Genomic DNA, 27274 nt, shown 5'->3' on the forward strand with positions numbered 1-27274 from the left:
TTAATGTGGAACTGGGAAACAGTCATGCCCACAGTATGATGTAAAGAGACACATGATCTGAGACTAGAGGCAGATGTGGACTGGACAGAGACCTGTATAGAAGCAAGCATGGAGTTAGCTCATACCTTGGGCTATACCGTGTATATAGTTATGTATTACTAATAAACATTTAATGTTCAACCATACAAGACTCAGAACCTCTTTGTGAGATCTACTGAACATGCAATGTACAACATGGTGGCAGCTAATAGAAAAAATGAGAGCTACAGAGAAGCTGGAGCAGAAATTCAAAAGCTGGAAAATTAAAGGAGCAGCATTCTGACCTGACTGAAAGAACCCGAAGTAAAAACACTGAGGGAAATCACCTAAAAGAAGCTCCATTGCAGAATTGAAAGCAGAAGGGCAGAAGGAAAAAGCTTTACTTGCAGCTGAGGATGCCACAAGACCTTGTGGAGGTCCATTGTGAATGCCCACAGAATGTGGGGTCAAAGGACCTAGCATGGGTGAGTAAAAAATTCTAAGTCAAGACTAGTTTAAAGAGTTTCAGCGCTGCAAGAAAGTTAGAGCAGCCCATTTGACTGATCCTAGGGCCAGACCAAACACAAAATTGGGGACCTTGGTGATAAAGATTCTTAAGATACATAATAGCTTCAGGATTAGATAAAAAGATAGAAGCTGAGCAAGTGAATACACTACTTTATTCAGAAAGTACTATGGCCGTTGTTATTATTGTAGGGCAAGGAATAAACGAACAAGTAATTGGGAAGGCTAATGGAATGCTATCCTTTATTAGGAGAGGGATTGAACATAAAAGTAAGGATGTTATGTTTCAATTATATGGGTATTGGTGAGAACGCACCTTGAAAACTGCACACGGTATTGATCTCCTTATTTAAGGAAGGGTATAAATACATTGGAGGTGGTTCAAAGGAGGCTTACTCGATTAATGGCTGGAATGAGTGGGTTGTCTTAGAGTCATAGACACATAGAGGTCTACAGCACAAAAAAAAGGCCCTTCGGCCCATCGAGTCAGCACCGGCCAAACAAGTACCTAACTATTTTAATCCCAATTTCCAGCACTAGGCCCACAGCCTTGTATGCCATGGCATCGCAAGTGCACATCCAAATACTTCTTAAATGTTATGAGGGTTTCTGCTTTGACCACCCTTTCAGGTAGTGAGTTCCAGATTCCCACCACCCTCTGGGTGAAAAAATTCGTCCTCACATCCCCTCTTAAACCTCCTGCCCCTTACCTTAAGTCTATGCCCCCTGGTTATTTCCCCTGGTGGAGACCCGGGGAAAAGCTCCTTCCTGTCTACCCTATCTATGCCCCTCATAATTTTATACACTTCAATCATATCCCCCCTCAATCTCTTCTGCTCCAGGGAAAATAACCCCAGTCTATCCAATCTCTCCTCATAACTAAAACTCTCCAGCCCAGGCAACATCATGGTAAATCTCCTCTGCACTCTCTCTAGTGCAATCACATCCTCCCTATAATGTGGATTTCAGAACTGCATGCAATGCACTAGCTGTGGTCTAACCAGCGTTTTATACAGTTCCAGCATAACCTTGCTGCTCTTATGTTCTATGCCTCGGCTAATAAAGGCAGGTATCCCATATGCCTTTTTAACCACCTTATCTACCTGTCCTGCTACCTTAAGAGACCAGTGGATGTGCACACCAAGGTCCCTCTGATCCTCAGTACTTCCCAGGGTCCTCCCATTCGTCGTGTGTTCCTGTGCCTTGTTTGTCCTGCCCAAGTGCATCACCTCACACTTATCTGGATTAAATTCCATTTGCCAATGATCAGCCCATCTGACCAGCCCGTCCATATCCTCCTGTAATCTAAGGCTATCCTCCTCACAATTTGCCACCCCACCAATTTTCATGTCATCTGCGAACTTACTGATCAACCCTTTTACATTCAAGTCTAAATCGTTTATATATACCACAAACAGCAAGGGACCCAACACCGATCCCTGTGGAACCCTACTGGGCACAGGCATCCAGTCACAAAAATACCCCTCGACCATCACCCTCTGCTTCCTTGCCAATTGGATCCAATTCTTTATGAGGAAAGGTTGGACAGATTGAGCTTGTTTCCACTGGTGTTTAGAAAAGTGAGGGGTAATTTGATTGAAGTATACAAGATCCTGAATGGCCTTGACAAGGTGGACGTCAAAAGGATGTTTCCTCTTGTGGGTGAGTCCAGAACTAGGGGGCACTGTTTTAAAATCAGGGGTCGCCCTTTTAGGACAGAGATGAGAAATTTTTTCTCTGAGAGGGTGTGCGACTTTGGAAATCTGCCTCAGAAAGTGGTGGAGGCGGGGTCATTGAATATTGTTAAGGCAGAGATAGATAGATTCTTGTTAGGCAAGGGAATCAAAGGTTATTGGGGTTAGATGGGAATGTGGAAATCGAAACACAAGAAGATCAGCCATGATCTTATTGAATGGCGGAGCAGGCTCGAGGGGCTGAATGGCCTACTCCTGTTCTTATTTCTTATGTTCTTAAGAATTCTCGGATAAATTTGATGAGGTTATAAAATCATTCAATACATATTTTAATCTAAGAAGCAATAACATTTTAGAGCAAAATTCAACAAACATGTCCAACAGCCTGGAGAACCAGTTGACTCTTTTATAAATGAATTACACAAATTGGCTGAAGGCTGTGACTATGGTGACCGTAAGTCAAAACTCAAAAGAGATAGAATTATTGTTGGAGTAGCTGATGATGCCCTTTCAGACGTACTACAGGCCAAGGAAGATCTGATTTTAGAAAAGGCCTTCCAAATAGTCAGCCAGTCTGAAATCCACTAACACCACCAATCTTTATTTTATATGACAAAAGCAAGGCGTGGTACAGAGCAATCTCAACTGTCCAGCTAGTAAAGCAACAAAGGGGCAAAGAGATTCCAGACCAAGAAAGATAATACCCAAGCTGACCATAAGAGGGTGGGTGTCAATGCTGTGGAGCGAACAACCTCACAGGTGAGAGCAGTATCCAGCAATTTCAGTGCAGTGTCAACTGCAACTGTCTGGGACACTTTGGAAAGCTACAAAAAAGCTAAGACATCCAGACAGGCGGAGGATTCTAAGACAATCCATGAAATTGAGGTAGCACATCAGGAAGAGACCCAACTGTGCTTCCTGGGTGAGGGCAAGGATCCTGGAATCTGAACATCTCAGCAAACGGTCACCTCACCAACTTCAAATTGGACACGGGAGCCCATGTTATGGCCCTCTCGGTTAAAGAACTGTGGCTGAGAAACCTCTGGCAACAAATGACAGACACACCACCACTCCACGGGCCTGGAGGAATTCGACTTCCGGTCATAGACCTGATCCTAGAACCACTAAGATATGGTGACAAGCAGATACTCCAAGTCATGTATGTCATTCAAAACCAATCTTTCTCTCTCTTGAGGAGCGATGCCTGTGTTGCCCTTAACCTTCTTAAAATGGCAGAAGTCGTCAAGACAACCCCTGTTGTCAACTACATGAAACTACAAGTTCCGAGAGGTCAAGAGTCTCTCAACTGGGACTTCAGCTCTAAATTGTCTTCACTCTTTGCAGTCGATTTGTCGAATTTCTTTATAAGTGGCAAAAGCTCCTCTTTTGTCAGATCAGCCAAACCTTTAGATAATTATCACTGCAGCTCGGGTGGAAGAAACACAGGAAAATGACCAGCAACAGAAGAATGAGCCCCAACCCCAGGTTCCAAGAGTTGCTGTCACACTAACTGCAAACACCATAGCATAGACACTGCAACCTACAGCCAACATGCAAAGCTGCAAGACAATGCTGGAGCAAGGAACGAGCGGCCGTCAACTCGCCTGAGCACATCTCAGTGAGACACAGAGACACACAGAAGAACGCAATGTCACAATAAAAGCCAAACTGCAAGGTGAGCCCATTGATGAGGAATATACAAATGACAAGGAGGGGCAGCTTCAACTCCCACAAAGATCACAGTGGATCACGGAAAGAGAAAAACTGTGTTTGTACCACGAATGAATGGAGTGAACAATCTCTCTGGAAAGAACGGGCAAGCCGGTAGTCCCCAACCAGAGCAGATAAGGAGTTGACAAAGAGAAGTTCAACTCCAAGGAGAGGAAGACATGTATCAGATGAAGACAACCAAGTGCCGGAAACACAGTCTACAACTCAAACTCCAAATCAACAAAGGTTGCTCAAATCAACAGAGCCCACCACTGTTCCAAATATGGCCAGAATGAGATCTGGGGCAGAAACTTATGCCAGTGGGATTATATGGTCCCTCCGAAGTCAATGGACTTTTGAACAGCATATTAGGGCCCTGCCCGCGCCATGACAGGGCCGTTCCACCCCTGGAAGAACTGTCAAGCCTGCAGACCATCTGGATTTATAAAGGCAGACACTTGAGGGGGTAGCATGATTGTAATATAAATGCATTGGATAACGACTTGGGAGGAGGTGTAGTATAAGGGTATCTGGCATAGCAAGGGTTAATGTGGAACAAAAACAGAATTACCTGGAAAAACTCAGCAGGTCTGGCAGCATCGGCGGAGAAGAAAAGAGTTGACGTTTCGAGTCCTCATGACCCTTCGACAGAACTTGAGTTCGAGTCCAGGAAAGAGCTGAAATATAAGCTGGTTTAAGGTGTGTGTGTGGGGGGCGGAGAGATAGAGAGACAGAGAGGTGGAGGGGGTTGGTGTGGTTGTAGCGACAAACAAGCAGTGATAGAAGCAGATCATCAAAAGATGTCAACAACAATAGTACAGTCGCTACAACCACACCAACCCCCTCCACCTCTCTGTCTCTCTATCTCTCCGCCCCCCACACACACACCTTAAACCAGCTTATATTTCAGCTCTTTCCTGGACTCGAACTCAAGTTCTGTCGAAGGGTCATGAGGACTCGAAACGTCAACTCTTTTCTTCTCCGCCGATGCTGCCAGACCTGCTGAGTTTTTCCAGGTAATTCTGTTTTTGTTTTGGATTTCCAGCATCCGCAGTTTTTTTGTTTTTATATATATATATATAAGGGTTAATGTGGGACTGGGAAACAGTGCCGTCCATAGTGTGATGTAAAGAGACACATGACCTGAGACTAGAGTCAGTTGTGGACTGGACAGAGACCTGCGTAGAAGCAAGCATGTTGTTAGCTCACAGCTTGGTCTATACTCTGTATATATGTACATAGTTATATGTTATTAATAAACACTTGATGTTAAACCACACAAGATTCAGAACCTCTTCATGTTAGACCTATTGAACATGCAACATACAACATTCCTCATTTTCATAATACTTCCAAGGTTTGCGTCATCTACAAATTTTGCACACTCAAGTCTAGATCATTAATATGTACAAGAAAAGCAAGGGTCCTAACACCCAATCCCTGGGGAGCTCCACCTTTAACAGTCCAAAGAATAACCATTCACCACTATTCTTTCTTTCCTGTCACTCAGCCAATTTTGAATCCATGCTGCTATTATCCTTTTTATTCCATGAACTCTAACTTTACTGATAAGCTTGTTATGTGGCACTTCATCAAATGTCTTTTGGATGTCCATGTACACCACATTAACCGCATTACCCTCGTCAACCCTCTCTGTTACCTTATCAAAAACTCAAGCAGGTTAGTTAAACACAATTTGCCCTAAATAAATCCATGTTTAATTTCCTTAATAAATCCACATTTGCCCTAGTTTCTCTCAATTTTGTCCCAAATTATCATTTCTAAAAGCTTCCCCGCCACTCAGGTTAAACTGACTGGCCTGTCGTTGCTGGGCTTACCTTGTATCCTCTTTTGATCAAGGATGTCACATTTGCAATTCTCTAATCCTCTGGCACTGCCCCTGTATTCGTGGAGGATTGAAAGCTTATAGGCAGTACCTCTGCAATTTCCATTTTACTCCCCTCAGAATCCTTGGATGCATCTCATCCAATTCTGATAACTTATGAACTTTAAGTATAATCAGCCTATCTAATACCTCCTCTTTATCAATCTTTAGGCCATCTACTGTCTCAACTACCTACCCCCTTTCATTTTGACTTGGGCAGCATCTAATTCTTTGTTAAAGACAGATGCAATGTATTCAATTAGTACCTCAATCTTGTCTCTATGTATAAAGCCCCTTTTAGAAACCTAACTGATCCCACTCTTCCTTTTATCACTCTTTTACTATTAATATTCACATAGAAGAATTTTGTATTCCTTTTTATAATAGCTGCCAGTCTCTTCTCATATCCTCTCTTTGTTTTTCTTATTTGTTTTTTCATTTCTCCTCTGGACCTCCTTTATTTGGCCTGGTTCTCAATTGTGTTGTCCACCTTATGTCTGTCATTTGCACCCTTTTTTTGCTTCATTTTTCTTCTCTATCTCTTTTGTCATCTATAGAGTTATGGATTTGTTTTCCCTACCTTTCCTCTCTTGGGAATGTACGTCAACTGTACCTGAATTATTTCCTCTTTAAAGACAGTTCATTACAGCTCTATTACAGTTTTGCCTACCAATCTTTCATTCCAGTTTCTTTGGGACAGATCTGTTCTCACCCCATTGAAATTGGCCCTCCCCCAACTTATTATTTTTACTCTTGATTGCTCCTTGTCTTTTTCAACAGCTAACCTAAACCTTATGATACCATGATCACTGTTTCCGAAATGTTACCCCATTGACAAGTGATTCACTTGACCAGCCTCATTCTCCAGAACCAAATCTAGCAGTGCCTTCTTCTTCACTGGACTAGAAACAAACTGATGTAGAAAATTCCTCTGAACACACGCTAGAACCTCTTTTCCATCTCTGCCCTTTACACTATTTCTATCCCAGTTTATATAAGGATAACTAAGGCCCCCACCGCTCCATTATAATGACACAATAATTCTTTCACGTCTCTATATTTTCCTTGAAAATTTCCTTTATATCTTTCCCACTAGTTGGTGGCCTATAGAATACACCCAGCAATGTAATGGTACCTCTATTTCTTAGCTGTAACCAAATAGATTCTGTCCTTGACCTGTTTGGGGCATCCTCTCCCTCCAGAAGTGTCAGGTTCTCCTTAGTCAAAACTGCCTCCTTTCATTCCTTCTCTATCTTTCCTGAACACAACATATCCAGGAATATTTAGTCCTGTCCTTCTTTGTGCCAAGTTTCCATTATAGCGACAACATCATATTTCCACATGGCTATGTGCACCTGCAGCTCAACTTTATTTACCACAGTACATGCCCTTTGTTAATATTTATTCATAGGATGTAAGCATCACTGGCTAGGCCAGTATTTATTGCCCCATCCCTAATTGCCCTTGAAAAGGTGGAGGTGAGTTGCCTATTGAACCGCTGCAGTCCATGTGATGTAGGTACACCTGCAGTGCTGAGGAAGGGAGTTCTATCATTTTGACCCAGCAACAGTGAGGGAATGGCGATGTATTTCCAAGTCAGGATGGTGAGTGGCTTGGAGGGGCACTTCCAGGTGATGGTGTTCCCATGTATCTGCTGCCCTTGTCCTCCTAGATGGTAGCATTTGTGGGTTTGGAAGGTGCTGTCTAGGGAGCCTTGGTGAGATTTGTGGTTCATCTTGTGGATGGTACACATTGCTGCTACTGTGGGTCAGTGGCTGAAGGAGTGAATGTTTGTGGATGTTTTGCCAATCAAGATGACTGCTTTGTCCTGGATGGTGTCAAGCTTCTTGAGTATTGTTGGAGCTGTACTCATCCAGGCAAGTGGAGAGTATTCCATCACACTCCTGACTTGTGCCTTGTAGATCTTGGACAGGCTTTGGGGTATCAGGAGTTGAGTTACTCACTGCAGCATTCCTAGCCTCTGACCTGCTCTTGTAGCCACAGTATTTATGTGGCTAGTCCCATACATATGTTGATAGTCGGAGACTCATTAATGGTAATGCCATTGAATGTCAAGGGGCGATGGTTAGATTCTCTTTTGTTGGAGATGGTCATTGCCCAATACTTGTGAAGCGTGAATGCTACTTGCCATTTGTCAGCACAAGCTTGGGTATTGTTCAGGTTTTGCTGCATTTGGACATAAATTTGCATACATGCAGAATCCCAGCAGTATTAGATTCCTGTGCCCAGACTAATGGGTTCAAGCAGTTTCAGGGCTAGTTTAGAGTGATGCTCAAAGATGTGACCTGCTGGAACAAAAACAAGCAGCCTTCATGGCCAGGCAGAACAACCAAAGGTCGCAACTCAAGAACAGCTCAAGGATGATGCCCAAAGACAAATAATGGAAGATAAAGGACATGTGGTGGAAAGAGAAGGACTGAAGCATCTAACAGTATGCTGAGCATCATGACATGCAAAACTTTTTTGGAGCCACCAAGCCCATCTATAGACTGAGGTCAAAAGGACATAATCTCTTTTGCTCACAGGGTGGTATTTCTCTTCTTAACGATGACAATTTCATTTGTCAATTCTGGAAAGAACATTTTGAACAACTCCACCATGAATCCACAGTGGTAGTCGATACTCCCCAGTATCCTGTGCAAAATTCATGGGAGAGCTGCAACAAGCAATCAGTCAGGTGAAAAACAACAAAGCCTGCAGATCTGATGGTATTCCAGCTGAGGTCTTTAAAGCTGGTGGATGTTTACTCAAATCAAGACTCCATGCACTCACTGTATGAATTAGGAAGGAAAAAAACTCCCTACCGCCACCACTCCCTGCCCCCATCCCACCAACTTCAGGAATGCGACAATGGCAACTATCTTCAAGAAGGGAGATAAATCATGCTATGGTTACTCTTGAGGTCTTATCATTAGTAGGGAAAATCCTGACACGTGTTCTCCTGAATCTGAAATGATCTTTGTTGTCAGACAAATCCAACAAAAATGTCAAAAACACCACAAACTCTTCATTGCATTCATTGGCCTGTCCAAAGCATTTGACTCAGTAAATCGCAAGGCTGTGTTTACTGTGCTCCAATTTGAATGTTCAATAATCTTCATCACAATCCTACTATTGCTTCATGATTATATGAGTACAACTGAGTTGACTGAAACAGATGGCTTCAAAATCTGGACTGGGTTGATTCAAGCAAAGCTATTTGATTGCTCCCACACTATTTACAATCAACCTGATGGTGGCTATTCATCTCATCAAAGATCAACTGCCCTTTGTCAGCCACCTCTTTCACCTGCTTATGCTTTGCTTGTGTCAGCATCACAGACTAACATCCATATTCCACCAACATTTATGAATGTGGTTAACAATGACCAGATAATCTGTCTTTTGTGATGTTGATTGAGGGATAGATATTGGCCATGAAACCAAGGATAAGTCACCCACTCTTTTTCAAAATAGTGCCGTGGAATCTTTTACGTGCACCAAAGAAGGTAGATGGGACCTCAGTTTAACGTCTCATCTGAAAGATTCCACCTCTGACAGTGCAGTGCTACCTCAGTGCTGCACTGGAGTGTCAGCCTTTATTTTATGCACTCAAGCCCTGTAGTGGCACTTGAACCAGAACCTTGCGATTCAGAGGCAAAAATGCTACCAACTGAGCCATAGCTGACACCACTGACAAGGAGATCCAATAATGGATTAGCTGCGCCAGTTCAGCCTTCTATAAACTATGGCAGTGTGTGTTTGACAACAAAGATCTCCGCAAGTCAAGTGTAGTGAGCAGTTGTCGTCATCATGCTCCTGTACTGCAGCAAGACCTGAACTGTATATCAGTGGCAATAAGAGTGCTAGAGAAATTCTATCAGCAATGCCTCTGCCCCATCATCTGGTTTCAATGGGAGAACTGTCAAATAAATGCTAGTGTCCTTCTTGAAGCCAAATCCACAAGCATTCAGGCAAAACTCCTGCAAAAATCAACTTTGGTGGACTGACCACTGTCTCCACATAGCTGAAAATTGTCTCCAACATCAGGTCCTGTTCTCTCAACTCTCAAATAGTCAATGTTCCATGGTAGGACAAAGAAACCACCTCAAATATTTTGAAGCTCTCCTTGAGGACACAACAGTATTGACAATAGCATCTGGGATAGCTTCCTACCAATCGTTCAGAATCGTTCAGTCCCAGTGTCCTAAAGATGAAGCACAGCAACAGCAGAGAAGGAACAAAGAGGATGCAAATCCTGAACTCCAGATCCCAATACATCATGGGACATTCTGCTCCATGCACCCAAAAATCAGCGGATCAATCACAAGGAGACCATGGCAGAAATTTGTGATCATGGGTAGGCGTCATCCTCAAATTCAAGAGACAGTCGATGATAACGATGCACAGTAACCCTAATTCAGATCTAATTACATTTCCTCTTACACTGACCCCACATAATACCTTACAATTCCCTACTCTAGTGCTATTTATCACCCGCAATTCTCTGGGCACCTTGATTTTCCCATCTGATATTACTTCCTGATTCCTGCACCCTTGCCAAGTTAGTCTTAACCCTCCCCAATAGTACCAGCTATTGAACACAATGACCTATTCTTTGCTCATCTTCAGTTTCATGCCTTAATTTGGAATCCTTTAAACTTCTCACCTCTCCCTTCACTATCCTTTCTAGCTGTTCTGTTAAGTACCTGTAGTTATGCACATTTCTGGTTCCAATTTTGACTCTCTTTTGATGATGTTATAAAATACACATATCCTTGTTAATGTTAGGTATGCATATATCCTGCCTATTCCTTAGTATGGTTACAAATACAAGGTTTTATAAAATGGTTATGTTTTGGACAGTCTTTTTTAAGTTAAGGTAAAACAGAATGCCCTAGAAAAGGATTGTGTAAAATTGTGTTGGACTCTGCCCAGCAACAGGTCAGATGATAGTTAACGTGTGGACATGGGGCCCAGGTCAAGACTGACTGAAACCAGTCAGTTTTCACCTGAACATTGTTATGACACAGCAGTTGGTAAATGGGGAGTTAGTTAAAATCCCAGAGGGAAGCTTTAAACAACTGTCATAACCTATATTTTCAATTGGTCTGTTTGAGGTGCAGCTCTGAATTCAGAAATGAAACCACCAAACCTCCAGAGGTTTTTTATAGAAATTAAATTAAACATTTATTAATTTTACAAGGTATTATGCACATACACATCTGCAAATACTACCATAATAACTATTAAACAAATCCCCAAATTAAGCACTCCTAAAATCTTCACCAAGGCAACAATAACCCATAGAATTTAAACAGACACTAGGCAAAGCAGATTTTATCTTACAAATTCAAAATGAGGTTCCTTTCAATTTGATTCCTTTGCAGACAGTGAAGGCTTACAGGTGCTTAGATATCACACGCCTCGAACTTCCACACACAAAACGCTTCTGCATATACCTATCCTTCCCTTTGAATGCAAATTCTCATTGTATCACCAGGCCCTTTGAACTCCACCTCCTCTAATAATAAAACCCCTTTCATAGTAGCAATTTTATTAATAATATAAACATATTGCTTGGTGCCTCCTAGCTAGGTGCAAGATTTCACCCCCATTCTCTGAATGGTTTATTTAACAAAATGCAAATGGACCCACTACATTACTGTTTACATCTCAAAACTTCTATACATCATAGCACCCAGACAAATTGGCTTTAATCCAATTAAAACACACACACTCACAGGCACAGACCCTACTACAAGTCCAATTTAAAATAATTTCCAATAACATTATATACATTGATAGCTTCATGACAACATGAGGAGAGAGGCAGCTGTTTTTGCTTTGTGCAGACTTACAGGCATTCTGATTAAAAAAACACCCAGAGAGAGAAAGAATCAGGGAATCAGCCACTCTTGCGAGCAGTAGGGAAAATCAATTCTCTGCTAGCTCACAGGCAAAATGCTGATGGAAGCTGGTCCTCTGGTTAAAGAAAAGGAACCACCAGAGATTTAAGGACACTGGAAGATTTATTCTGGCGAGGCCGAGAGAAGGAATCATCGAAGTGAGCCTGGCTGCTGGAAGTTGATACAGGAATTTTCAGAAGACTGAGGGATTGGACATTCAACAGTTACTGGACATTACAACTCAACAAAATAGGGAGACACAATCCCATTGGAAACTGGGAGTAATTCTGAACTGTTTCCTGTAAAGACTGTAATTCTTTGGAGAGCATGCTGCAAAGTATAAATGCAGCGGGGTGGCTTGGTGTGTGTTAATAGGCAACTAATACTCTAAACTACAGAAAAGGGATTAGTTTGTTTAGTCAATGTTGCTTTTTGTTTGTCTGTTACAGTAAAAGTCTTAAGACTTGAGATCTTGTTGCACATTCCTTCAAGTTGGTAACTGGGGGATTCAAATTTTATTTATGTTATTGTCTCTATGGGGATCGTAACAGTTTGAAAACATTATTTTAAGTAAGAATATCATTCTAGGGATTATTGTCACATTGCTTAATCGAAAATGTTTTAATCATCATCAATAACATCTATTCATCTGTAAATTCATCCTTATAAATGTTTTTTCTCCCCAGAACTGACTCAACCAAACGCTAGAGGGCCCATATCAAACGAAGCTGTTCAACAATTTAGTCTGTTACTTTAAGTTCCAGCAGTCGGTCCAGTTTATCTGCTCCAAGAAAGCAAATCGTTACAAAATTATCACCCAACCTTGAAGCGGGACCTAATAATACAACTTGGTAACTAGCGTTTTGCAAAGAAAAATCCACAGGGGAAATTCTTAACCCTATTTTAATTGTTGATGATATTTATTATGTTAGCAAAGAAGATGTTCAGCTAAAAGCAAACAAAAAATAGTGTGTTCATTCTGTTACATAATTACAACAGTAGCAACCTAAAGTTTACCACCACCCCCCACCCCCCAACCCGCAGATATTACCGCGAGAAAGACGTGAGAAATCAGGAGAGGTGAAGCTACAATGAGGAGTGTCATGTTGGTGCTGTTTCTCTTTTTACTTCAAATAGCGTGGTTTGAAGGTAAGGCGGATTCCTGTTTATAGATGAGACTTGATGCAGGATGCAAAATTTAACAAGATAAAACAAATTTGTGATCCAGAACCAGGACAGCAAACATTGCTTTCTGTAATGTAATGCCACCGGTGAAAGATGAATAACTGTATATGTATGTGACCAACCGCACGGTTTTAATGGTATGGGGAATAAAATATAAAATTCTGTTAAACTAAAAACGTCATAATAATTACCCACAGAACTGCTTTAACTGGTAAAATATATTTATTGTTTAGCGCGCCTACCGAAATTTATTTTATGGAACAGATTTTGTCTCCCTGTTCCATCACTGGTTTATAATTGTATATATTGCCTCTCCTCAATCTTACCTCTGACATATATCACTTCACATTTCTCTGCATTAAATTTCATCGGCCATGTATGTGTCTGCATATTTCACCAGTCCTGAAGTTTGCTATCCTCCGCTTCATTGTTTATTACATTCCCAAGTTTTGTCATCAGCAAACATTTAAATCATACTCTACACCCCAAAAGAGTAGTGGTCCTAAAAGACAACTCCTGATTACTTCCTTCCAATCTAGAAAAAAACGTTCAGTACTTTTTTTTGTTTGTATGGATGCATGGGTTCATGGCCAGACCTGCATTTATTGCCTATCCCTGATTGCCTTTGAGTAAGTGGTGGTGAGCTGCCTTCTTGAACCACTGCAGTTCATGTGGTGTAGGTACACCCACAGTGCTGTTAGGAAGGGAGTTCAGGATTTTGACCTAGCGACAGTGAAGGAATGACAATATATTTCCAAGTCAGGATGGTGAGTGACTAGGAGAGGAACTTCCAGGTGGAGGTGTCCCTATGTGCCTGCTGCCCTTGGCTTTCCAGGTGGGTTTGGAAGATGCTGTTGAAGGACCCTTGGTGAGTTCCTGCAGTCTAGGAATATAGTCCAGGTCTTGCTGCATTTGGACATGGGCTTTTTCTGTATCTCAGAAGTCGTGAATGGTGCTGAACATTGTGCAATCATCAGTGAACATCCCCACTTCTGACCTTATGATGGAGGGACGATCATTGATGAAGCAGCTGAAGATGGCTGGGCCGAGGAGCTCCTGCAGTGATGTCCTGGAACTGAGATGACTGACCTCCAACAACCACAACTATCTTCCTTTGTGTTCGGCACAATCCAACCAGTGAAGAGCTTTTCCCCGATTCCCATTGACTTTAGTTTTACTAGGGCTCCTTGATGCAACACTCATCAAATGCTGCCTTGATGTCAAGGGCAGTTACTCTCACCTTACCTCAGGAGTTCAGCTCTTTTGTCCATGTTTGGACCAAGGCTGTAATGAGGTCAGGAGCTGAGTGACCCTGGCTGTGTAAGTGGTGCTTGATAGCACTGGCAACTGCCTTCCATTATTTTACTGGTGTTCGAGAGTAGACTGATGCATTAATTTCCAGGTTTGATTGTCCTGCTTTTTGTGTACAAGGCATACATGGGCAATTTTCCACATTGCTGGGTAGATGCCAGTGTATGGAACAGCTTGCCTAGGGGCGCGGCAAGTTCTGGTGAACAAGTCTTCAGTACTGTTGCTAGAATGTTGTCAGGGTCTATAGCCTTTGCAGTATCCAGCACCTTTAGCCGTTTCTTGATATCACGTGGAGCGAATTGAATTGGTTGAAGACTGACATCTGTGATGCTGGGGACCTCTGGAGAAGGCCAAGATAGATATGGGTGCTTCAGCCTTGTATTTTCCACTGATGTGCTGAGCTCCCCCATCATTGAGGGTGGAGCTATTTGTGAAGCCTCTTTATCCTGTTAGTTGTTTAATTGTCCACCACCATTCATGACTGGATGTGGCTGGACTGCAGAGCTTAGGTCTGATCCATTAATTGTGGGATCACATGACTCTGTCAATTGCATGCTGTGTCCGCTGTTTGGCATGCAAATAGTCCTGTGTTATAGCTTCACCAGGTTAACATCTCATTTTAGGTATGCCTGGTGCTGCTCCTGGCATGCCCTCCTGCACTCTTCATTGAACCAGGGTTGATCCCCTGGCTTGATGATAATGGTAGAATGGGGGATATGCCAGGCCATGAGATTGCAGATTGTGGTTGAGTACAATTCTGCTGTTGTTGATGGCCCACAGTGCCTCATGGATGCCCAGTTTTAAGTTGCTAGAACTGTTCAAAATCTTTCCCAGTTAGCATGGTGGTAGCGCATCGCAACATGATGGAGGGTATCCTCAATGTAAAGGCATGACTTTCTCTCCATAAGGACAAAGTGCGGTGTACGCTCCTATCTATACCGTCATGGACAGATGCATCAGCGACACGTAGATTGGTGAGGATGAGGGCAGGTAGGTTTTTCCCTCTTGTTGGTTCCCTCACCACCTGCTACAGACCAAGTATGGCAGCTATGTCCTTTAGGACTTGGCCAGCTCGGTCATTAGTGTCACTCTTGGTGATGCACATTGAAGTCCCCCACCCAGAGTACATTCTGTGCCCTTGCCACCTTGAGTGCTTCCTCCAAGTGGTGGTCAACATGGTGGAGTACTGTTTATCATCTGAGGGCTGTGGGGGATGGGTGGCGATCAGAAGGATGTTTCATAGAGCTTTACAGAACAGAAAGAGGCCTTCCGCCCATTGTTTCCTTGTTCATGTTTGACCTGATGTCATGAGACTTCATGGGGCCCAGAGTTAATGTTGAGGACTACCAGGGTAACTTCCTCCCGACTGTATACCGCTGTGCTGCCTCCTCTGCTGGGTCTGTCCTGTGGGTGGGACAGAGCAGACCAAAGTCTGGGACTTTATCTGTAAAGTATGATTCTGTGAGTATGTCTATGTTAGCTATTGCTTGACTAGCCTGAGAGACAGCTCTCCCAAATTTGACACAAGCATTTAGATGTTAATAAGGAGGTCTTATGCAGGACTGAGTTTGTCATTGTTGTTTCCAGTGCATAGGTCGATGCCAGATGGTCCGCCCAGTTTCACTTCTTTTAGACTTCGTAGCGGCTTAATACAACAGAGTGGCTTGGTATGCCATTTCAGAGGGCATTTAGGAATTATTGCTGTTGGTTTGGAGTCACATGTAGGCCAGACTAGGTAAGGATAGCAGATTTCCTTCCCTGAAGGGGCATTCATGAACCAGATGATTTTTACAACAATCAATTCATGGTCACCATTACTGGGACTAGCTTTTTAATTCCAGATTTTTTTATTAATTGTATTTAAATTCAATCAGCTGCCATGGTGGGATTTGAACCCGTGTTCACAGAGTATTAGCCTGGGCCTCTGGATTACCATTCCAATGACATTACCACTACTCCATTTGGAAGGACAAGGGTAGCAGACACATGGGAGCACCACCACCTGGAAGTTTCCCATCAAGCTACTCACCATCCTAACTTGGAAATATATCGCCGCTCCTTCACTCTCGCTGGGTCAAAATCCTGGAATGTCCTCCCTAACAGCACTGTGGCTGTTCCTACACCATATGGACTGCAGCGATTCAAGAAGGTAGCTCACCAGCACCTTCACAAGGGCAATTTGGGATTGGCAATAAGTGCTGGCCTAGCCAGTAAAGCCCACATACCATGAACAAATAAAAAAAATCTGTGATTCTGTCTTTGAGCCAATTTCATATCTATGTTGCTGCTGCTCTTTAATACCATATGCTTTAATTTTGTTAACAAATTCATTACTTCATCACTTGATGAAACACTTTTTGAAAGTCCATGTGGATAACATCAGCTGCATTACCCTCATCAATCCTCTTTGTTATCTCCTACAACACAAGTTGAGTGAGTATCCATTAGTTCTTCGAAGGGGCTATGGAGTGTGATAGCGCAGTGCCCCTTTGATGACCTGCCTTAATGGGCATTGTGTGCCAATTTGTCCTACAAGAAAATGCAGAGGAGAAAGCTAACCTTTGAGGAGCATGTGCCAGATGGGAGCAGTGAAGTAAAAGATGTGGAGGTATGTGGCTGTTAAAGATGATGGAGTATTAGGATTATACTTTTGAATAATTGCGTTGAATGGATCTGGGTAGCGATAGTGCAAAGAACATTGTAAAGGGTTGTTGTACAAGTATTGACTGAAGAGGAGGAAAACTGTCTTTATGGTAGGCAAGGAAGAGAATGGAGAGATGTCCAGTGCACTACCTTGCCTGTACTGCTGAGGTTATGGAAGTCTTGCAGCACAGTACTGTAGTCCTGGGAATAAGGGAGTTAGCACTTGGTGCCAGTGCCACCTTCCTCCAGCTAACAATGAGTTTCTGGGCATCTTCCTAACACACTGGGAACTCTGTTCATTCTAATGTCAATGTCTTCCAGTTCTGCCCAGTACAAAGTGTGATCAAATGGACTCTCAGATAGACAACAGGAGAAAACCTTGGAATTATTTAAGAAAAAGATAGTTGCTGCATTGGGGAAATGTAGGGTGTTTCTGGATGAACTAAGATGGGCTGAATGGCCCTTTCTCATCCAGTATCATCTTGTGATCTGGATTTCAATTGTTAGCAGAAAATATCATGATAGATATTTCCTCTTTAACATGAGAAAACATTTTGTTGGGAGCATAGAATTCTTGCCCAGTATTCTGCTTACATATGTTACAATACTTTACTGTCCTTCAACAGCACATGATTGCTGCTTGTTAATGAAGAATCAAACAATTTCCTGAAGCATTGCTTCACTAAACTGAACAATTAATATTTATTTCCAGGTTGGTTAATGTCAGTTCCCCATATTCGACCTTTTCTTACCCAGGTTTTGTCTCTGTCTATCCAAACATACATATAACTCGTAAAAACTTCAGAAGCCAAAGGTATTACATGTGCATCATGAATTTCATCAGAATCCACACAGATATTGGAACTCTGGTCCTATCCTAACCCCTCATGAATAAGTGAATATCTGCACTGCTTTAGCAGGACTCCAAAAGTACGCAGGAAGAAACTTGTTTTTATATTTCTGCCCTATAAGTTCATGATTTTACATTCTTCTCCTAAAATCTTATCAAGGAGTTAATTAATTTGTTGGAACAAATTAATTTGTTAACCTAAATGATGCACTGACTAAATTTTCACAAACCTGTAGAATTAAAAGAATGTTCATCTGGGCGTAATTACTTTGATGATAATGGAACAAACAATTTTAGCATAAAACTGATTTTGTGAATTGAAGAAGATCAGAAAGCACAAAATTTGAAAAGGCCATTGTTCATCATGCCCATTCCTTCAGAATGTAGGTACTACGTAATATTACAAAAAGGAAATGAATAATTGTGTATGCATATTTTAGCCACATGTATATTTAATGCTTCAACTATTCCTACATGATGTATATTATTATTTATGCTGTTTTACATTTTACTTTGTTGCTAAATATCCTAGGCTTCAACATCAAGAATGTCCGTCTAGATAAATGTATCCGTGCAAACGATGAGAACAATAGAATATCTCTCACTGAATGTAATCCAGATTCTGAACAGCAGCAATGGAGATGGGATTCCCGCCTAAATTCCATAGTCAGCCTTAAAACTCAGCAATGTCTAACTGTTCATAAAACTAATGAGTTTGGAGCTGTGAAACTGGAACCTTGTGCCAGTGGTCAACCTCAGGCATGGATGTGCAGCAAACGGGGTCACTTAACTCTTGAAGGCTTCAGTTTGCATCTCAATGTAAAGCACAAGACGAACAAAGTCCACGTCTCACATGATAAAGGCAAATTAAGCAAGTGGCGAACCTTCAAAGATAAAATCATCTGTACCAAGACGAATCACATTTGGCCACATGAAGGTACTGCAGGAGCTTTAGTCTCAGATCCGTTTGTGATGTAAAGTAAGATTAAGATATTAGTAGCATTCTAATAAACCATAGGAGTGACATAGAAAATCATACCTTCATCTCTTTTGTATGTTCAAATTACATATTTGATTTTCAGCAAACCAAAGAGTTCCAACCTAACTATCAGACATCATGACATACTCTCTCCACAGATGCTTCCAGACCTGACGAGTATTTCCAACATTTCATGTTTTTATTTCAGATTTTCAGCATCCGCATTATTTTGCCTTTGTACCAAGGCATTCAAATTATTTCCTTTTCAGTTCTCTAGATTAAGCTCAATATTTTATGTATAATGCTTATTATTCAGTTACTCTTTCAAACAATTTTAATCTGGATTAAAATCAAGGTTTGTTTGAAGTTTTGTGGGCAAAATTTTCCCGTCCTGTCACGCTGGGGTGGGGTCATAACATGCAGAGAGCCATTCAAAAGTCCATTGACTTCTGCCGGACCATAAAATCCCACTGGCAAAAAATTCCATCTGATGGAAAAATGTTCTGTCAGCAATTTTAACATTGTTTGGAAAGTTTCTGGGGTAGAGCTTGCTAACAACAAGACTTTTATAAATGCAAAGTCTTGTGAGAAAGCTTTCTCAGCTCAGGAGAGATTATAGTCTAGAAATTGAATCGTTTTCAAATCCATCCATGGCCTTGTCCCTCCCTCTTTCTTTGATCTGCTCCAGCAGCACAACCCTCTGCGATATCTATGGTGTTCTAATTCTGGCCTCTTGAGCATCCTTGATTTTAATTGGTCTATCTTGGTGGCTGTGCCTTCTGTTGCCAAGGCACTAAGCTCTGGAATTCCCTCTCTACATCTGCCTCTCAAGCTCACTTTCCTTCTTTAAGATTATCCCTAAAACTTACCACTTTGACCAAGCCCTTGGTCATTGGCTTTGATATCTCCTTATATGACACTGTGTCATATTTTGTTTCATAATGCTCTTGTGATGTGCCTTGGAATGTTTTATTGCATTAAAAGTGCTATATAAACACAAGTTGTTGATGTTCGGAAAATTCAACATAAAATCAGGAACAGAAAGAGAACTAAAGAGAAAAAAAATTGAATTATAAGAGAGGAGGAAGAGTCAGAAAGGTAAAGTGGAAACAGTGTAAAAAGATTTACATTTTACTTTCTTTAACTGTTGTGACACATGTAAATGCTGAGTTGTTCAAATCCCAGAGGGAAACTTGAGACAACTGCCACAACTATTTTTTTTTGCAATTTATCTGTTTTGAGATGCGGGTAATAACACCACTGAGCCTTATAAGTTTTTACAAAACTAGATTAAACATTTATTAATAAGAGAAATGATTTTAAGCATATTCATGTGTCTACAAATTACTACTATAATAACTTACAACAGTAAGACACATAGATTTTAAAAGACCCAGGAAAAGAAACATGATACCCTGAACAATCCAATCAAAGTGAGTTTCCTTAACTTCAGTTCTTTGTAGACATCAGCTTGAGGCGTAGATGCTGAAGGCTTTTCACACTTGTTACATCTTAAAATGCCTACCCTTATACACAGTCTTTGCTTCTTTATACATATTTCCCCCGTTTGAATGCAAATTCCCATTGTTTCACGATGTCTTTGGACTTTACCTTTCTAATAATAAAAACCTCTCATAATACAAATTTTACCAGTAATCTTTGGGAAAAATAAACACACTGGGGAGAATTTTTAGCAGATTGGGTGGGCTGGGCAGGAGCGGGCGTGGGTGGGCGTGAAGCCGATCACTGCCCATGATTGGCATCGCACCACTATTTTACATGGGTGGGCCAATTAAGGCTGGCCCAGCATGAATCACAGTTCCCGAGAACAGCGGGAAGCGGCAGGTGGCGGTGGGAGTCCAATGGCCGCCAGGTCCAATGGCGACCCAGTGGCCTGTTTTAAAATGGCGCAGGCAGCCTTCCAAAGGCTGCCAATGATGGCACACAGAAGGATGTCCAAGAGCACTCTCGGAGAGCAGGCCAGGCAGGAGGGCAGATCGATGGGCCATTGTGCCCCAAGATTCTCAGACGAGTGTCTCGCTGTCCTCCTCGAGGAGTAGGCAGCACGGCGTGAGATCATTGTGCCAAGGGACGGAAGGAAGCTCCCATGAGGTGGTACGACACACTGGGTGCAGTGCTGCATGCGGTTCAACAACCTCTTGCAATCGGGAAGGCTGAGTACAGTGATGGCATGGGTCACTTAGCACAGCAGTTAGGTTGGCCCCACCCCGGCCACCCCCCAATTCAGAATTTAATTATTGCATTGATTCATTCACGGCATGTGGCCTTCGCTGGGTGGGCAAGTTGCCCCTGAGAGGGTGGTGCTGAGCTGGCTTCTGTATCTGCTGCATGTAGTGCACTTACACCCACAGTGCTGTTTTGGGGGTAACCTCCAGCATCTGTACCTAGGTGCAGTGCTAGAACGCCAAAACATTTCAAAGTCAGGATGCGGAGTAACTTGGAGGGGAACTTCCAGGTGGTGGGGCAGCCATCCATCTGCTGCCCTTGTCCTTCTAGGTGGTAGTGCTCCTTGTTTTGGAAGCTCATATAGTGTGAGTGGCAAATGTGATGGAGGCAGCATCTGGGCAAGGGGGTCAGCCCTGGCTGCTTGGAGTGAGTGTATGGCGGCTCCAGGGTCACGAATCCGATGAGCCCTGCAATGTTTCACTCAGGTGGGGGCGGCCAGGCTGCAATGGCAATCCAGGTACAGGGTGGACTAATTAGTGCTCTTCCTTCCTTTCAGGGGAAGACCGCACACAATAATGCAGAATGGATGCAGACTGGCGAAGGGCAGGCCCACCTACTCATACTCACCAGATACGAGCAGGAGGCTCTTGAGCTGGAGAGGCGCCATGCGCCCAGGTCTACCGGCAGCAGTGAGGTTGGGGTGCCAGGAGGTAAGAGTGCCATGCACTGAGGTCACAATGTCTGTCATTGCAACCATTTCACTATTGACTGTGTATTGAATTCAGCTTCCAACCTGGGTTTCCCATTGATTATGGAAGGAGGAGCACATCCTGATCCAGGGGCCAGGCATGCACATTAACAGTGTAACAACTTCAACTAATCAAATGTCCTTATCCTTCCTTTCAGCCTCACCGGAGCATGCCCAGACTCAGGAGGCAGAGGGACTGCCATTGACACCTGAGGGCCCTGAAGATACACACGCAGCAGCGTCACACCCTCTCAGCCAGGCAGGCACCAGCGCAGATACCAGCACCACGGTGGGGATAAGATCATCGGCTAGTGTCCTGGGACACAGCGGTGAGGGTACTTCACTGAGTGCCCATGGCTCAGGCAGTTGGGGGACTGCTGGGAACCAGGAACACGCTCAGTCAGTGGCTGATGATGTGTCTCTGGAGTTGTCCCTGAGGCAGCAGATTCTGGAAGTCCAGCAGGATCTGCAGGAGGATCTGGTGGAGATACATGAGGCAACGCATGTCGTGGTCTCCGTGATGGAGGAGTCCTTGCGGAGCATCATGAATGCATTTACCCTCATAGCCGAGTGCAATGCTTCCTCCATGGAGAGGGTGACAACTCTCATGGAGAAGCTCCTTCATGAGAACAGTCAGGACTTCCTTGGGATGTGCTCAGACCTGCAAGCACTCACAGCGACATTGATCTCATCTGGTCAGTGTCAGTGTGGGAGATGGATTGGGCACCTAGTATCCTAGCTAGGTGCCCATCCATCCCCGGTGAGCAGGTAAGTCTGAAGTGACCTCAAGTTGGCGCACGAGCTGCCTGTTGTCTCTGCGGGCTCATCTCAGGTCGCTCCGGATGAGGGCAGCAGTTCCTCTGCCCCTCAGCCAGCGACTGTGGCATCTGAGGCTGCGGCAACTGGTGAAAAGCCAAATGTGGAACTTACCACTCCCTCCCAGGTGGGGCAAGCACAGGCTCCACAGGCCAGAGGTCACCCGCCAAGGTCATCAAGGCCAACAGGACAGTAGAGTGAGCAGGCTGTCTCCAATGCCAGTGCCAGCGAGGGGGGGAGCACCTAGACGTAGCACTTGCAAACGTAAGCATAAATCACCTTAGGCACAATATGGGCTCATCACTGGCGGTTTTCTGTTGCCCCCATATTAGTTGCTTCGCATTCGGTGTGCAGCTCAACACCTTTTAATGCATTTTTAATTTCTGTTTTGCAGTTTGCAATCATTAAATGTTTTAGTTCTCAACAAGGCTCTTCGTGCTTCAATACTTATGCAGGTGAAGGGAACCCATGATGTTATGAATGATTTGTTTGTCATTGAGCTTTATTGCCAAGGCACAAAGTTAACTGACCAGGCAAATGTTGCTCTCAGGTATTGAGTATGGAGCCTGCAGACCTGGCATATGTTGGAGGTTCATCTTTGGTAAGCTAGCGTTGGATCAAAGCCTTCAGGGTGTCCCTGCCTCCCTGGAGGTTGCCTGGGTCAGCATCGATCCCCTCTGCATTCTCCTGAATGTGCTCGTCCTCAGACTCACCAATGGACTCATTGTGTGCAGCCAGAGCATCTGCGTTTACATCTTCTTCCTCCATGTGTACCCCCTTTCCAGCACCAGATTTTGGAGAGCGCAGCATGCAACCACTATCAGTGACACAGGATCTGGGGTATTGCAGTGCGCCCCCTGAGGCATTGGAAGCGCATCTTGAGAAGACCGATGGTTCTTTCTACCACGGCCCTTGTGGAGGCATGGCTCCTATTGTACTGCTGCTCAGCCTCTGTTCTTGGATGGCAGAGGGTGTCACGAGCCACCTTTTGAGGGGTTAGCCCTTATCACCCAGCAGCCATCCATCCAGCTGGGCTGGAGCACTGAAGAGTCTCGGCACCTGGGAATATCTCAGGATGTAGGTGTCATGGGAGCTGCCTGGGTACCTTGCACAGACTTACAGAATCAGCATCCTGTGATCACACACTATCTGCACATTCATGGAGTGGAATCCCTTCCTGTTGACGAAGGCACCGGGCTCACCCACTGGCGCCGTGATGGCCACATGTGTGCAGTCAATTGCACTCTGGACATGGGGAATCCAGCAATCGCTGCAAAGCCTCTGTCTGGCTGGCCTCGTCTGTGCATTAGTGAATGAAAGTCAATGTGCGCCTGAACAGAGCATCTGCCACCAGCTTGACACAACTGTGGACAGCTGACTGGGATTCTTCACAAAGATCACCCACTGACGTCTGGAAAGAGCTGGAGGCATAGAAGTTGGGGACAGCCATGACCTTCAAAGCCACTGGCATGGGGTGTCCACCTACACAGTTGGAGCTGATCTCAGGGCCAATCATCTGACAGATGAAGGTCACTGTCTCCCTTGAGAGATGGAGCCTCCTTCGGCAATGCACCTCAGACATACTGAGGTAGCTGCGTCACCGCCTGTAAACCATGGCAGCAGGATAGTGGCGTCTTCTGCAGGTGGAAACCTTGCACTTCCTGTTGTCCCTGCACCCCTTGTGTTTGCGTCTGTCCTCCCAAAGGTGGCACAACCCCCATTCCCAGGGTAAGGGAAGGCTGCCTGAAACCTGCAAGGCCCCAAGAATAATGTTTCCTCCAGAGTCCTGACCTGAAGCCTTATTCCTGTAAAAGCAGCTCTGAAGTGATTTGAAGTTCTCATGTTCACACAAGCAAGTAGCAGTAAGTTTCTAAAGTAAATGACTAACAACTAGCATTTTGGAGTCCACTCATCCCTCTTATCCTGCCCATGGATGAAGATTTTAAAAATGTGGCCTACCCGTCTGCCCGTTGTGCTCGTGCGACGCTCTGAAAATCGTATGGGCTCTGAACAATCGCTGTGTACTATTGACTCAAGGGCCTTAAGTGGCCCGTGAATTAATGGCGGTCATGCTTTGGAACTCATAGCGCGCCTGCCCACCGAAATATCGTGACGGTGCGCGGTGACATCGGAACACACACCCGACGTCATTGTGCATCATTTTATGCATCGGCATGTCAGGCCCGCCCCTGCACGTCAATGTCAAAATTCTGCCCACTGTTTCTGAACTTCACCTGGCTAGGTAACACATTTCACTCCCTCTTTTGAAAACAATCGAGTCTGGTTTATTTAAAAATGCAAATGTTCCCTTGACACCTATGTTTACCTGCTTAACATTTCAAACCTAGCTTTTCTTTTAAAACATCAAGGCCTTCAGACCAGCTGCCCTTAATTCAATTAAGTAACACATACACACACACACAGACACAGATACAATAAATTGTAATAACATTATGAGAATTATTATATCTTCCTGACATAACAAAAATTTAAATTTTTATAACTTACTCTAATCATGAAATCCTGAAGGAATGGGATTAAATACTTAATTTCCAGTGCCATGGAGGTTGATAGAGAATAACTAACACATATCATGTTGTTAAAAGAGTACTTTAGACTTAAAATGACAACATGTAACTTTCTGTGTTGAGTTTACTTTGTACCTACCGAGCTATTACAGCAGCTTCATGCCATTCGGTGCATGTTGCTGGTCAGTCAGCCAGCAAGATGCCACTTTCACAAAGCCAGTGGCAGAATGGTACAACCCAGACAGCAACTTTTGGATATTCGTGTTTAACTTTCCATCTGCCCTTCGCCTGAAGTCACCGTACCAGCTGCACATAAATATATGTACATACCAATGGTTTGGACTTGAATGTAATGGGTGCAATTCAGAAGTTTGCAGACAACACCACAATTGGCTGTATGGTTGATGATGAAGAAGAAAGCTGTAGACTGCAAGAAGCTATCAATGGACTAGTTATGTGGGCAAAATAGTGGCAAATTCAGTTCAATCCAGGAAAGTGTGAGGCAACTTGGAGACAGCTAACAAGACAAGGGAATTCACAATAAATGGTAGGATACTGAAAAGCGTAAAAGAAGTGAGGAGCCTTGGAATGCATGCATATCCAGAGATCCCTGAAGCTCGCTGGACAAGTAAATAAGATTGTCAAGATGCCATATGAGATACTTGCCTTTATTAGTCAAGGCTTAGAGCTAGGAGGTTATGCTGGAACTGATTAGGCCACAGTTGGAGTATTGTGTACAGTTCTGGTCACTGCACTATAGGAAAGATGTGATTGCAGTAGAGACGGTGCAGAGAACATTTACGAGGAAGTCACCTGGACAGGAGAATTTGGGTTATGAGATTGGACAGATAGGATTTTCTTTGGAACCAAGGAGGTTGAGAAGAGACCTAATTGAAGTGTATAAGATAGAGTGGGTAGAAAGGCCTTATTCTCCTCGTTTGAGGGCTCCTTAACCAAGGGATATAGATTTAGGGAGGGATGTTTAGAACATAAGAAATAGAGGAGATTGGAAGGGAAATCATTTTCACCCAGAGGGTGGGTGGGGGTCTGGAACTTGCTGCCTGAAAGGGTGGTAGAGGTAGAAACCCATATAACATTTAAAAAGTATTTGGGTTTGCATTTGAAGTGCTGTAACTTACAAGGCTATGGACCAAGGGCTGGAAAATGGGATTAGGCCGGATGGCTATTTGTTGGCCGATGTGGACATGATGGGCCGAATGACCTCCTTTTGTGCTGTAAATTTCTAATTTAAAAAAAAGAACAAGTGCCATTTGGTTCACCATTATTTTGAAAGCAAAATCTGGCCTGTTTTATGTAGTGTTGACAGAACTAGCTTTTTTCATGTCATCATTGACTAAATGTTTCCTTTTCTATACATTTTTGTTGAGATTTCTTCATAGTTTGGATTTGTCACTGGTGTAACCAGCATAGTCTTGATGAAAAACAAGTGTGCCATGGATATTTCATATTTAATTTTTGTTTGGTAGTTACTAAAGCCTCTGTTGCTTTATTAGACCCATTCTTTGTTCTATTCTGTTGTTGCTATGGAGAAAGCACATTCTCTTGAAGCAGTTCTCCAATGAATACCCTCTGCTGATTAACAGCGAAGTTCTATTTAACCCTATGATGGCTGCACTAGCAATTTTCAAACAAAGAACATTTTAGTATTAAATCTTTTCAAAATAACTTCTATTTTTGGAAACACAGATTAAAGTGAACCACAGATTAAATTGCAGATACCATAACCAAATGAAAATGAGTGAAAGCTATCCAAGTGTTAGTCCAAAGAAACTTCATGTTTAAAATATATGACTTACAATTTAAGATATTACAAGGAGTTAAATATAACGAGCATCCATTTCTTAATTATTTCCCTTGGCTCTAAAGTTAATGCTACAGTATTTTGAGTCACATACATCTACTATGCCAGGTTAACTTATATTTGTGTCTGCAACTTAGTTTGTTGCACAGCTCTAATACTGTTATAACATCTAGTTTTTACTGCCTTATATGTGGAGTGGCAAAATAAATTGAACTTTGGTACTGTCATATTCATTAAATTAGGTTTGTTTCTAAGTGTAACTGTCCTCTTTCCCAGTATCTTAAATTAAAACTCTGCCCAAGACAATTCAGTTTTCTTCAAATTCTGTTCCCAGGACACTTCAGCCTAAAATTGACAATTCACAACAGAAATCTGTTTACGACTTAGGACTGAAAAATACAGTCCTTGCCAAGAACTTGGATGGTGTGAAATTGGAAAACTTACTAAAACTGTTGGCAAAAGTG

At 43.1% G+C, this 27274-nt stretch overlaps 1 protein-coding gene across 1 annotated transcript; it reads left to right on the forward strand.

Moving 5' to 3' along the window:
* Window positions 1-409: 409 nt before the first annotated feature.
* LOC121275718 (macrophage mannose receptor 1-like) lies at window positions 410-27274 on the forward strand. Its single transcript, XM_041183310.1, has 5 exons — window positions 410-503; window positions 12428-12592; window positions 12786-12890; window positions 18263-18667; window positions 27145-27274. Exons 3-5 carry the CDS (start codon window positions 12833-12835, stop codon window positions 27195-27197), a joined length of 516 nt encoding a protein of 171 aa, XP_041039244.1. The 5' UTR covers window positions 410-503; window positions 12428-12592; window positions 12786-12832; the 3' UTR covers window positions 27198-27274.

Source organism: Carcharodon carcharias, chromosome 1 (assembly GCF_017639515.1).
Source record: "Carcharodon carcharias isolate sCarCar2 chromosome 1, sCarCar2.pri, whole genome shotgun sequence".
In the NCBI taxonomy this organism is placed as follows: domain Eukaryota; kingdom Metazoa; phylum Chordata; class Chondrichthyes; order Lamniformes; family Lamnidae; genus Carcharodon; species Carcharodon carcharias.